The 12,791-nt window shown below is 33.7% G+C and overlaps 3 protein-coding genes across 6 annotated transcripts; 1 reads left to right on the plus strand and 2 right to left on the minus strand.

Annotated features, from left to right (window-relative positions):
- Positions 1–747: 747 nt before the first annotated feature.
- AT4G23090 (uncharacterized protein) lies at positions 748–1,840 on the minus strand (the record flags this gene model as incomplete). 2 transcript variants are annotated; one of them, NM_001084965.1, is made up of 6 exons in its annotated part: positions 748–864; positions 960–1,127; positions 1,209–1,331; positions 1,427–1,473; positions 1,549–1,607; positions 1,728–1,840. In NM_001084965.1, the coding sequence occupies 6 exons, from the start codon at positions 1,838–1,840 to the stop codon at positions 748–750; spliced, it is 627 nt and encodes a 208-aa protein (NP_001078434.1). The 2 variants fall into 2 exon arrangements, with proteins under 2 accessions (NP_001078434.1, NP_194040.2); NM_118438.2 differs by lacking the exon at positions 748–864 and having other exon boundaries at positions 912–1,127; positions 1,728–1,837.
- A 651-nt stretch (positions 1,841–2,491) lies between these two features.
- GSH1 (glutamate-cysteine ligase) lies at positions 2,492–8,052 on the minus strand. 3 transcript variants are annotated; one of them, NM_001203879.2, is made up of 17 exons: positions 7,482–8,052; positions 6,783–7,122; positions 6,462–6,612; positions 6,185–6,292; positions 6,015–6,107; positions 5,752–5,835; positions 5,564–5,632; positions 5,403–5,473; positions 5,250–5,318; positions 4,902–4,995; positions 4,686–4,775; positions 4,514–4,594; positions 4,327–4,419; positions 4,160–4,240; positions 3,992–4,061; positions 3,718–3,903; positions 2,492–2,664 (listed from the first exon to the last, which is right to left on the minus strand). In NM_001203879.2, the coding sequence occupies exons 2-16, from the start codon at positions 7,106–7,108 to the stop codon at positions 3,815–3,817; spliced, it is 1,569 nt and encodes a 522-aa protein (NP_001190808.1). In that variant the 5' UTR covers positions 7,109–7,122; positions 7,482–8,052; the 3' UTR covers positions 2,492–2,664; positions 3,718–3,814. The 3 variants fall into 3 exon arrangements, with proteins under 3 accessions (NP_001190808.1, NP_194041.1, NP_001031701.1); NM_118439.4 differs by lacking the exon at positions 2,492–2,664 and having other exon boundaries at positions 3,456–3,903; positions 7,482–7,922; NM_001036624.1 differs by lacking the exon at positions 2,492–2,664 and having other exon boundaries at positions 3,518–3,903; positions 3,992–4,240; positions 7,482–7,656.
- Positions 8,053–11,213: 3,161 nt separating this feature from the next.
- On the plus strand, positions 11,214–11,927 carry AT4G23110 (insulin-like growth factor binding protein). Its single transcript, NM_118440.2, has one exon. The coding sequence runs from the start codon at positions 11,301–11,303 to the stop codon at positions 11,745–11,747; it is 447 nt and encodes a 148-aa protein (NP_194042.1). The 5' UTR covers positions 11,214–11,300; the 3' UTR covers positions 11,748–11,927.
- The last annotated feature ends 864 nt before the right edge of the window (positions 11,928–12,791 follow it).

The following is a 12,791-nucleotide window of genomic DNA, read 5'->3' on the forward strand; positions in this document are numbered from 1 at the left end:
AAGCGAAGATCATAAGCCCTTAGACATAAAAGAGCACTGCCAGCAAATAATAAGTGACGTAATGTTAATGATTGAAAGTTCTATTTGATCAAAAAACAGGGAGCGGCCATCTATTTATTTTTACTTGGTTTAGCATTGTAAAGATCATTTTTAAAGAATTTGATATTATTTTTGATTAAAAATCTTATACCATTGGGTTTGAAATATTAACAAGACTACAAGAGTCTAACACATCCCATTATAAATCAATCTTTTTCTTCTTCTTCCAGGTATTGTACACTATAGAGAACTTGTTCTGTAATCAATATTCTGAAAATCTCTTATGTAGCATATATAGTTTCTTTCGCTTCCGTAAGTTCCTATTGTTAATTTGGTATGGATACTATATCCTATATTTTAGATTTTAATTCTCGCTGCAAATGCTCAATGAAATGCAGGTTGATGTTAAACTGCTCCAAGAATCCAATCAAAAAGGTATTGTAATCTAGTAGCTAGCAAAAGCATTAAACGTAACTTTCCCAAGTTGTTGATGACAAAGATTCCCAAGTCATCAACCGTATTAGTTTCCCATACCACATCTCATCTCAACATCAAGGTAATATTATTATTTTTATTGATTTATTAGTCAAATATGAGAAAGCAAACAACTATGTTTTATATCATTCTGTAAGTAATAATAAGTTGTTGCTTCCTATTACTTATTCTGTTTTTGCAGCCATCTCTAGGTTAAATTTTATAGAGTATCTATTATCCAGCAGGTGCTTGTGCTAATGCTACTCCATTAACTCGTACCCGTTCTCTCGGTGCACCTGGTGCATCCGGTTGAAATATTGACCCCGGTCCGCAAACAAAAAAAACATCCACCTACAATGTGTTTCAAGAAGTATTGAGAGTTTTTGGTATCAATAAATCTAAAAGAATCTATTGAGATATATAATGGTAAAAAGAGTCAACAACACCTCAACATCTCCGAAAGCAAAAAGTTGATATGCAATAGCAACACTTGGTGAAACACCTGAAAGGGAGACGTGAAGTATTCCGTTGGGACGACTAGAATGTACAGCAACACCTACATCAGTGAGCATCGGTTGGAACCATCCACTCAAGTAAAGTATTCTCCCAATACCCTATATATAGCCAAGCAGAATCAGAGAAACAATTGGAAACTAAAAAAGCTTCTATTGAATGATTAAGACTAAAACACTTACCATGCGGTTTCCTCGGATTGGTAACGACACCAAGTTGGCTCGTGAAACGCATCCCCTCCCTGACAAGATGTAGACTGCCTGACGAGAAGCCCTAGAAATATATGCCAGTACACTGACAATTTCCTGTTGGTCGAGGTTCAAAACATCTCTTTTAGAAAACTCAAGAGGAGAAGAAGTTGTATGGAAACAGAACTAATGGAGGAAAATAAACTACTTACGGCTCCATGCGGGATCACTAGGATTCTGCGTGCGGTGGGTGGTGACACTACAAAGAGGTGAAAATGACATTTTCAAGATCCCTCAAAGAAACCCTAATTTTGAAGATTGGAAATATACTTACGAGGAGGCGGCATATTACCCAATTGAATCACCTGCTCTCCTTGGCCATTACCATTTTCTCTGTGATGATTGAAGAAAAAGAGATCATTATATATATTGTTTAGATTCAAGACTCCAAGATTGATAAATACAAGAAAATATAAATTGTAAATAAGAAAGAAGAAGAAGAAGAAAACAGACGTTGTTGGCTGATCCACTGTAATCGAAGAGTTCTCGCTCATGTTTTTCCAAATCGTTAACTTAAGCGGAAAGAAAGAAATTGAAGTATGGAGGAATGTTGCCTCAATCGGCATTTATAAGTAAATCAATCAAAAGTAGAAACAGTGAGAAGGGGAAATATATTTAGGCTAGTGAAGAAACTAATTAAAGAGTTGCTTTCTAATTTTCTACACAATAAATATTTTGCACGGATGCAAATTTGACTATCCTTTGTTTGACTGTTTTCATAGTATATCTGAGAAAATGTTCAACCTAATAAATATTTAGAAGTCAAATAAGTTTTTATCCAATTCTATTAATAGGAAAACGGATGACAACCTCCTGGATCATTTCTTAGTATTTGTCATCACTCTTCCCCTGAATCATTGATCAACCTGACAACCTCTATACCAATTCAAAAGATTGTCTCCCATTTGAACTAATATTTTCATATACATGAAAAATCCTATTACTGTAGCCAAGGCACTTTTGAAGCTAATGATCAGGTAGGAGAAGTGATTTCAACCCACTGTTGTAATACATGATTGCATAATCAAAACCAATCTATGGAATCCACATTTGAAATATTTTGGCCCGTTTTAAAATATTTTTTTGGTAACGTTTTTTAACGGATTTTTGATTTCTGCAAATTTTGGCGCGCTTTCCACTTTCAAACTGAATTTTTGAAAGAATCTAAATGGCATGCGATCATAATTAACACTTTTTAAGATGTAAGATCCTTCATATTTCATAACCATAATTAATTTGATAGACAATAAATGATTGCATAATGTTCCACTGTTGTGATAGATGATTGCATAATCAAAACCAATCTATGGGACAAAGCCACATTTGAATTATTTTACAGATCTATACGACATATTCGAACTTAAAAAAAAAACAATAAAAACAAACAAAACTCAGTCGTTTTTAAAGCCAGTCGCTAGTTATAGTCGCAGCGACACTTAAACGAACCGGCCCGAAGTCTCTCATAAAAATTGCGATTGCGTTTACATGTTTACCTAATATATTAAATTCCAATTTAAATGAAAGAAATCAATTTTAATCAATTTCCTTTTTAGCAAATTGTTTTGATTTTTTATTTTTTTTTGGTTGCCATAGACGACATTTGTTAGGTTGTTTCAAATATTGGACTTAAATTTTAAAATTGAAAACAAGCAAGGTTATGTGAAAAAGCAATTGGTTTACAGTTTAAGGTTTAGGAAAAATAAGACTAGAAGCAGATTAAAAACATTTGATCTCAAAAACTAGAAACGTGCCAAATTAAAGTATCAACGAAATACATGGAGATTTTAAAAATTATGATCTCTTATGTAGATTACAGTTTTAACGGACATAAAAACGTTGACGTAACATACATGAATGAAAGGTGGGTATATTAATTAGGTAAGGCAGTGTGTGGACTGTGGAGACTCGGTTTTTCTCACTCTCATCAGTCATCACTCATCATTTTGTAGGGACGCCTTGGTAGGGTTTACATATTATCCTGTCACCTAAGTGCCACTATCTTCTTGTTTTACGATAATTACCGACGGCCAGGATCATCGTGTTGTAATCAGTTTAGTTTACGCGGAGTCTGGTGGATTCAATTATGAAAGCAGTGTTCTTCACTAGCCAAAACCTATTAAAGGAAAAGCTCGTAAATGTCTACATCGAAGATGCTCTCCCATTTAGAAAAAAACATACATTGCCAAATTACTAAACATCAAAACTTTCCACTACACAGCCTAGATTATCCCATCCGTCGCCTTTGCCTTGAAATCAGTTTTGAGTTATTTCGTTAAATGTAGACAAATTTGTGACAAGAAAAATGGGTAATTTATTCAAGATCCAAACACACCCTCCCAAACGATTTCCCACACCGAAATCGTTTAGTACATACAATTTTTCTTCTGCTTTTCAATGCTTCGAATTTCTAAAACAAAATCAGTTTTTAAAATCCGATTACAACAAAAAAAAAAATCCTTATTCCGGAGACTCGAATTCTTCAGATAGCATAAACTCACACCCAAAGGTTTATAGACACCTTTTGTTCACGTCCCATTTTCTTAGTACAGCAGCTCTTCGAACACGGGATCTACGCTTTGTCCCCATTCTCCATTGTACATCTCCAAGAGCTTCTCCGCAGGCGTAACTCCTGTCATTTCAAAACCAAATTTCACCACCAGGTTATCAAACAAAATGTCGGTGTGGAATTCAATTATGCATTAGGAAACTTCATTTACCTGTTCTGACCACTTCATCGACTGCGTTCAAGAAACCGGCTTCCTTGTAGCCTCTGCGCTCTAAACCATCCTGAGAAACAAAGAGAAAATAAGTCCAATAGTTAGAAGCTGGACCAGACGGGATAGAAAGCTGGCTCGAAGTTTCTAAGAGGGTTCATACAAACACACCTTTGCGAGTTTCAGGACATCTTCAGCGACATGCTTTAACAAACCATCCCTAAAAGGAGTCTTTAAGCCAGTAACTGGGACCTGTTGGAAATCAAGTATTAGTTTATTACAAGATGTTTTCTAACTGTGGAATAAGAAAATGTAAATGTGGTGCGTCTTGTTATTACTTTGTTCCTTAGCATCTCTCTCTCTGCTGGAGTCCAGTCAGCTGTCAGATCCAGGATAGCTTGGAGACTATCATCATCATATAATAAACCCACCTGAAATTTGTAGATAAAATCAAAACAACAGTCAATACTTTTTGAAACATTCTCATTAAGCACGAAATATATATGTGCTAATAGATGTAGTTACCCAGAAAGCTGGCAGGGCACACAGCCTCCTCCAGGGACCTCCATCAGCACCTCTCATCTCCAAGTATCTCTTCAACCGAACCTAGTGTTATGGAACGTTGTCAGACTTCAACATAAGACAGGGAAATGAAAGTCATAGGCTGATTGAAAGACTCTTGAGGCAGATGATTAACCTCTGGGAATATTGTTGTCAGATGGTTTTCCCAATCATTATATGAAGGCAGTTCACCAGGGAGACAGGGAAGTTTTCCAGCCAAGAATTGCTGCAGCATGAAGAATATTATGAGATTAGATATAATTCAAGAAGATCCCATGGTTTTCAATTTGCCAATTCCTTGCAATGAAACAGTTATAGAACCTAACAGAAAAGATTAAGGATAGATTTTGACCCGAAATGTCATTCCAGTACAGTCGATGTATTTGTTCTTTCTGTAGGCAAAGTACATAGGGACATCGAGTGCGTAGTCAACATACTGCTCAAACCTATACCAGATAAGAACAAAAGAGAGCAATAAAATTAAGATTAGCCATGCTGTTTCAAGAGAAGGATAAAGATCCAAAGCATCTTTCTATCTTGAACACAAACATATGTAAGAAAATCCACAGAATAGCACATATCAATTTTCCAATAACTCATCAAGAATGCGAGACAGAGTCATTGGTTTTTGAGAAGCTTCTCATACCAAACCAACCAATGTAATGTAATTGTTTTTCATAGATTAAACATCGATACTCACCCAAAAGAGTCATCGAAAACAAATGGTAGCATTCCTGTGCGGTCCTTGTCAGTGTCTGTCCATATGTGGCTGTCAAAACATACCAGAGTTATAAGGTGGGAGGGAAACTAATTCAAAAAGATATCGGGGATCATAACAACTGAATCTAGATACCTTCTCATGCTGAGAAATCCGTTTGGCTTTCCTTCTGTAAAAGGGGAATTCGCAAATAGAGCCGTTGCTATCTGTTGAATTTAGATAATAGTGAGGCAATGGTTAGTCAAAATCGTTAATAAAAGTTTCTGGTTATGCCACAAAGAGATCGAGCTTCTCACAGGTTGTAAAGCAAGACCAGCACGAAACTTCCTGATCATATCAGCTTCTGAGCTAAAATCCAGATTAACCTGTCAAGATTGCAAGTAATGCAGTTTCTATAAGTTTCAAAATAAGATTATTGATGAGAACTGGAAAGTTTAGTTTAAGGAAATTATGAAAAGGCGCAAAGTCAGAATATTAATCTAACCTGAACAGTACACGTTCGGAGCATCATATCAAGACCAAGGGTACCAACTTTCGGCATGTAGTTTCTCATAATGTCGTATCTCCCCTGCACAGAACACATTACACTATGTCAAATCTTACTGCCTGACTCGTCATAGGAAAACTTAACACAAACACCAAGAAATAATCCGAACGTTGGCTATGTAGAATCAGATAATATTATCTGAATTAGAAACAAACAGATGTTAACTTTCTTCAATCTTAAGAATAGAGAAAGCGTCATACCTTTGGCATGATGGGTATATCCTCCCGACGCCATTTGGGCTGGAAGCCAATTCCTAAGAAACCAATTCCCATTTCCTCAGCAACTGCTTTTACCTGTGACATCCGTAGATAGTTGGTTATTTGTCACGTTTTAGGGTGAGAGCATTGGCAATAATTATCTTTGAAATTACCTGATAAAGATGTGAATTGACTTCAGCACAAGTTTGATGCAAAGTCTCAAGAGGTGCACCACTAAGCTCGAACTGACCCCCAGGTTCAAGTGAAATGCTTTGCTTTCCCTGGTCAACAAAAGGACAGAACGAGTTATCTACAGCAAAAAAAAAAAAAAGACTGAAACCTTATAATATACCGATCATTGTGTTGTATATGAAGCTAACATGTTCTACAGGCTGAAAATGTATATAAATAATAAACGGCTCAAAAGATGAAACACAGGAGAATGTTAACCTGCTTCAGACCAATGATCTTGTCACCTTCCATTACTTTTTCCCATTCAAATCTTTCAGCGATACCATTAAGAAGCTCGGCTATTTGATCATACTTCATAGGGCGCAAAGTATTGACCTCAAAACCAAATTTCTCATGTTCTGTACCTATTCTGAAAACTCACAATGTTAAGTTAGCAAAACAGAATATTTCTCCAATAGACAAACAATCTGGATGAATTCAAACAATACCAACACCGTAAAAGAGCACAAACAAAGAAATATGTCACAATTACAAACACTAAGTAGCATTTTAACAGAACATATAAGCATCAAACTGTACCTATATTTGTCCTTTGTTTTGCATCCAGAGGCAAGATAGGCAATGAGATCCTCTCTCGTCAACGGCTCAGTTGCAACTACAGCCTCTTCCGTTGGAGGACTTGCCGCAACAATCAATTGATGCCCTCTCTTACTCCTCTTAACAGAATGGAGAAGCATTGATTTGGTAGATAGACTCCTAGAGTAGGAGCTACCAAAAGCTTCTTTCATCCTCAAAACATCCAAATTCCTCACGCCACCCGAAACAACAGCTTTAGTTCCAGCCTTTGAACAAACTCCAGAAGGAACAACAGTGTATGATCCTCCTGCTTGAGACAAGAGCGCCATGGTATATATAGCTCCTGCAATTATAACAATTCATCATAAGCTATGAGAAATCACAAATAACTGCATTTTTCTCAATTCTAATAACATATATCACATAATTAGAATCAGCAGCTACCACAGAATTGAACTATCATCTGGAAGAACAAATCAAAATTCGTGTATCACCAAACCAGAAACAACAACAACAACAAAAATCAAATCAAAGCAAAAATCTGCAAAAATTCGACTCTAACAAAACCAAAATCATGCAACAGCCAAAAAAAAATCATGAGAAAAAGCGAAGATTCAACCAAAAAAAAAAAAGCAGAACAAATCAATCAAAAACCAAAATCCACAAGTCCAGAAAGCGAAGAAGAAGAGAAGCAAATCACACCTGAAATTCGTCAAGCTTGACGGAGATTGAGAGACACCGTCGAAATCAAGAAGAAAGCTTAAAGAGCAAAAACGAATCGGCGTTTCAAATTTATATGCGACTGAGAGAGAAATGAGAAACTGATAAAAAAATGAAAGAAAGTTGATCAGTGGAGCATGAGCCGATCAGTGGAGCTGAGCTGTCTATAAAAGAAAGTTGATAAAATTAATAATCATTGTAATAAAAGATTCTTTCGTTTTTTGCCTCTTACTTTTCCATTTCTCACAAATTTAACCCTAATAGTTTTTTAAATAACCAGTTTATTAGTAGTTTAAACAAAGGTTAACTTTATAGTGTGTATAATGAATTAATGATATTTCTATTCTTTATAGTATACTTTAAACGAGGTTTAACTTTACGATATTTAATTTAGAACGTAAAATAATGAAAAGTGTGTCACTAACCAACCACATGACCTCAGATAAAATACTCTATAGGAAAAGAAATATATATACTACTATAAAAAACAGTATCATTATCTATTTGGTTTGATTGTGTCGACAAAAAAATCTTGGTTCTGATGAACGAAAATTGGCGTTATGTTTTTATATTTCCTACTTCTTAGTAGGTGGAATCAAATCCTGCTTTTATAATCAACAATTTAATGATACAAAAACATGTGAATGGTAGATAATGAATCACCATCAAAAGTTCTACTTGTGTATAATAATATATATAGATACGGGATGGATTTGACAATATCCCAATTATAACAATGGAAGGCTATTTGTCTATATTGTTCATGGAATAGTATGGTACCATGGTGGTCATTTACCTTATTTTTAGAAATAACTGTATTTTTAGTAGTAAACACAATTATGGCTATATATCACCTAATTTCTCTATCTGAGTTTGATTTTGTATTCGTGACAAAATCATAGTAAAACAAGTTTAGAAATTTTGTTTACTATTTGGTAATCTACAAAATCCTTCAAATTCCATGGTATTTTTCACATACTTTCGAGAATTTGGTTTTCTCAAAATGAGAAAAACTAATTATTGTGTTAAGTTTTTTTTTTTTTTTTTTTTTGAATGTTATAACACATTTGAGTTTTGTTATAATTTAAAATCTTAAAATTCGAGCTTCGTTCTAATTTCATTATATCGCACAGATTGACTCTATCTTTTTTTTTTTTTTTAATTGACTCTATTCAAATTTTACTACAAGATCCATTATTGTGTTACATATCGATACTCCTATGAATTATGAAGCTGTGCTAAAAAAACATGTGGCATTAGTAATTTATTTATTTGATATCAATTATGGCTGCCATTGAAAAACAAATAGATGCAGAATTGCTTGCGTTTGCATATACGTAACGTAAGTAAAAACTAAAAACTCTTGTAGCGACAAAAATAGAAAAACAAAAAAAACTCTTGTAATTGTGCACTTCTATGTTGTATGTTTAAATTAATATCAAATATATTTTATCGAACACATGAATGAATAAGTTATAAGAAGGTAAGGTAGGTGGACACGTGCGTGACTCAAAAATGGCGGCCATGACTTCTAATCTCCACACCACCAAAGCCTTAAACGGAACCCACCTCCACAGTTTCTTCCTATACATTCGTCACTCACAAGTCACACCGTTTCAACTTTCACGAAAACTTATCTAAAAAATAATAATTAACATTTGACATAATGGAAAATCACATTAATATATAGCCGTCAAAGAGTGAAGTCAGAAATCCTAAAACGATACGGAATTAAGCTGGAGTGTGCTATGCAGACTCTTTCAGTTAATCTTTTCCTTTATATTCCAACCTTAACGTTTTCTAATATCCACGAGAAACCCTAAACTTTCGATTTCACATTAAAGACCCCAATCCTCAGCACAAAGTAACTAAATGCATCAGACATAGTAGCTAGCTATTTGCGCTTATAATGATTTGAAGTTACCAAAAGATTTTCTTCCTAGGGATTAAGAGAAAAGTAACATCTGGGATTGTCATGGCAAGCCCAACTCATAAGTCTCACCGAAGCCCAACTACACATATTCTTAATATGGCCGAAGAGGTAGATGATACACAATCTTGAAAAGTTGTTCTAAGTGGCTGTTGGTGTTGGATTCTCACATTTGAACTCGGCCTATTCAAGGCCCATAAAGAAAGCTTATATAGGTAACATCGAGCTACAACATTCCGGAGCTTCATGACTCTCACCAGGCCCAAGTCACATCAGTTTAGCTCGTGATGGCCCTATACAGTTTGAGCAAGTCAAAATAAAACGGGCATATCTAACAAATTAAAAAGGAAACGTTAAATTGGTAGACATCGAGATGGGGACGTTATGATTTGCATGGATTGACTAAGGAGGTCGTATAGACCAGGGTCACTTCTTTCTAGAAAACAAGCTAGAAAATAGATCAAGAGCCTTTTTTAATTCCAATCTTTTATCTTTGTAAATCAGTTCGATTTTCATACTAATCGACTGATATTAACCTCGATTCTTTCTCATGATTTAAAACCACCATAATGGATATTGACATCGACAGTGACGTAACTCAGTGTGTACCGATAAAAAGATTGTACTACAAGAGTGAGGGCCGGGGCATATTCAACAGCCGAAAGAATGAAAATCAATCAAAACTTTAAGAGATTATGTGTCATATACTCATATTATGTGAAATCCATCTCAAGACAGTTCATCGTTCATTTGTTCTAACTTCTAAGACATATTTTAAAAGCTTTATTGGTTTTGTCTTATAATTTAGATTTAAAATTATTCTCTTATTGTTGAGTTTCTAGTTTTTCTTTTTATGCTTCTATGACTAGAAATACTTTACTTATAAGTTAAAATATATATTTTTAAAATATAATTCGAATTCATTGAACTAAGACAATTGTTAAACTTGTTCGTTTAGGTTAAATGGTTAAAGAGATATTTGTCTGATCATAGAAGAATAAAAGGGAAACAATGACTATATAAGGAGTTTAAAAAAAAAATGTAATTTGAAGATAAAAACGAAAAAAATAAATAAATTAATGTCTTGAAATGTATTTTATATAATAAGATAAAAAAATTCATTTGATCTCCATAATCCTTATTTAGATAAAAACAATAATGAAAAAATCATTTTTATTAAAAAATACCAAATTAAAAAACAATCATATAAAGAAAAATCTTATTTTCTTTGTTTAAAAAATCTAATACCATATACATTTACTGCCAAAATCTTTTCCTAACAAAGTGTTTACAAAATTATTATATTCAAATGTTTGGTAGCTAATGTTTATAATTCTAAAGTATAAAAAGGTAAGATATCTGACTACAAAATCTTTTCCTAATTAAGTATTGTAGACGGATTTTTTACCCTTTTTTACTTTTGACTTAATAAATAATTATGAAGAATTTTTTTTTTCAATTAGATAATTAAATTAGTTAATAATTTGTAAGAATTGAATCTTTGAACTCTATCATACAAAGTTAAACTATTAAAAATAAATTTTACAAAAATTATTGTATCGCACCAAATTTTAAATAGAAAAAATTAGTTTAGAGACTTCTGATTCGGTCCAACAAACGGTACGATTTAAAATTACAACATTAATCTAATATCTTTCTTTTTCGTATTTTAGGAGCGAAACAAAGACAAAAATTTAAAGCTGTTACCATCCAATTTGAGGGTTGTAAAAGCAAGGAGAAAAATCTATATATCTAGAGTCCTCCAAAGACACTTATAAGTTCTCACACACAATCTTTTATCTTTCATTGTTTCTCTCACTCTCTCTTGTTGTGAATTCTTTCCTTTGATCTTTCAGGTTTGCAAGTTCCAAATGGGGAAAAAATCTAAGCCGTTTATATTATCATCAGATGCACCTAAGCCCCCTCATAGGCAGCCTTACAAAGCTCTTCTGATAAGCGCTCAGTCATCTAAAGTGAATTCAACAGATGGTGAAGCAACTGGTTCGCAAATGAAGCCGCGGAAACAAAGAAAAGCCCCTTACAAAGCTCTTCTCATTAGAGCTCGATCACCAGGACTAAGTGAGGAAAGCTCTTCGGAGAGTGACTTTTCCTATGAAGCGGATTGTGAAGCATCCGATTCATCATCAGCGGAGAGTGAAGCAACCAATATGAAGCCGATGAAGAACAAAACTGCGAGAAAAGCTCCAGAAGCGAGGCTAGCAGACAAAGAGCAAAACAAGAGGAGAAGGATCTCAGAGAAGAACAATAATCCTGAAGAAACCATGTCCTGGGAACCAGAAGTTAAAAAGACTCTTTGAAAGAAGATTTCGACAGAAGAAGCATAAAGCAAGGCTAAGGAGAAACCATGATCTCATGTTCTAAAATTGTAGTTCGATCTTATCTTTTATTTTCTTAATTCTGATTTTTAATTTTGTGTTCTATCATAAACATTATCATCTTGCTGAGAATTTTAATCCAATATTTTCTTTTGAGCCTTCATCGTCTTTGATTCCAAGTGTTGTTAGTGTACCAATGAGATTTGGATTCTCTTTCTTTCTTTATTAAAAAGTTCCATCCATATACAAACGATGCATGTTGAGAACATACGTTTTTTTTATTTGAAGTGATTAATGGCTAAGTTAATTAGATGGCTGGAGTTTGTTACAGTGGATAAGAAGAGGCTTAAGCTAAACCACTTAATTTATTCATTAACTTGTAAATGTACATAGAATACTTTTTTTTTTTTTAGTTTTTATCCTTTGTCTTAACATTTACTTTTTTTTTTGTTTGATTATCGAAAATCCGTCATAAGAGGTCCATGTAACCTACAATTAAATATTGAAGCTATAGAGTGAACATCAACACATGATTTTGTATAGGAAAGTTGAAGATGTCAATGAAAAAAATCTTGACCCATATTAAATCTATTTCACATATTCAAAATTTCCAACCAATATTAAACTTTAAGATTCAGAAACCTAAAGATTTTCTCCGAATTCTCTTTATTGAAGATAGTTTCAAATTCCTTCACCAACTCTCTCACAAACCCTAGAAATGTGAGAAAATTTCTTGAACGTCCATTCTTAAAATTCAGCTTTAACACGTGAGTTAACCATTTGTGTCGTTTTATTGTAAAACTGGCATTTAAGGGGTAGATTTTGTATATTTTAATAGACATTATTAATATTGGCAGATGACAGTTCATAGATTTCAAAACTAGGAAAAAAGAAAATTAGTGGTTTTGTCCCTATATAGGTTTCCTTTTATTGCTATTAAAACGAAATATCTAAAATTATATATATATATATATATTATTGATTTCAAAACTTTTTTTCTTTTTTCTTCTTCTTTTTTTACCTCTT

Source organism: Arabidopsis thaliana, chromosome 4 (assembly GCF_000001735.4).
Source record: "Arabidopsis thaliana chromosome 4, partial sequence".
NCBI classification, from domain to species: Eukaryota; Viridiplantae; Streptophyta; class Magnoliopsida; order Brassicales; family Brassicaceae; genus Arabidopsis; species Arabidopsis thaliana.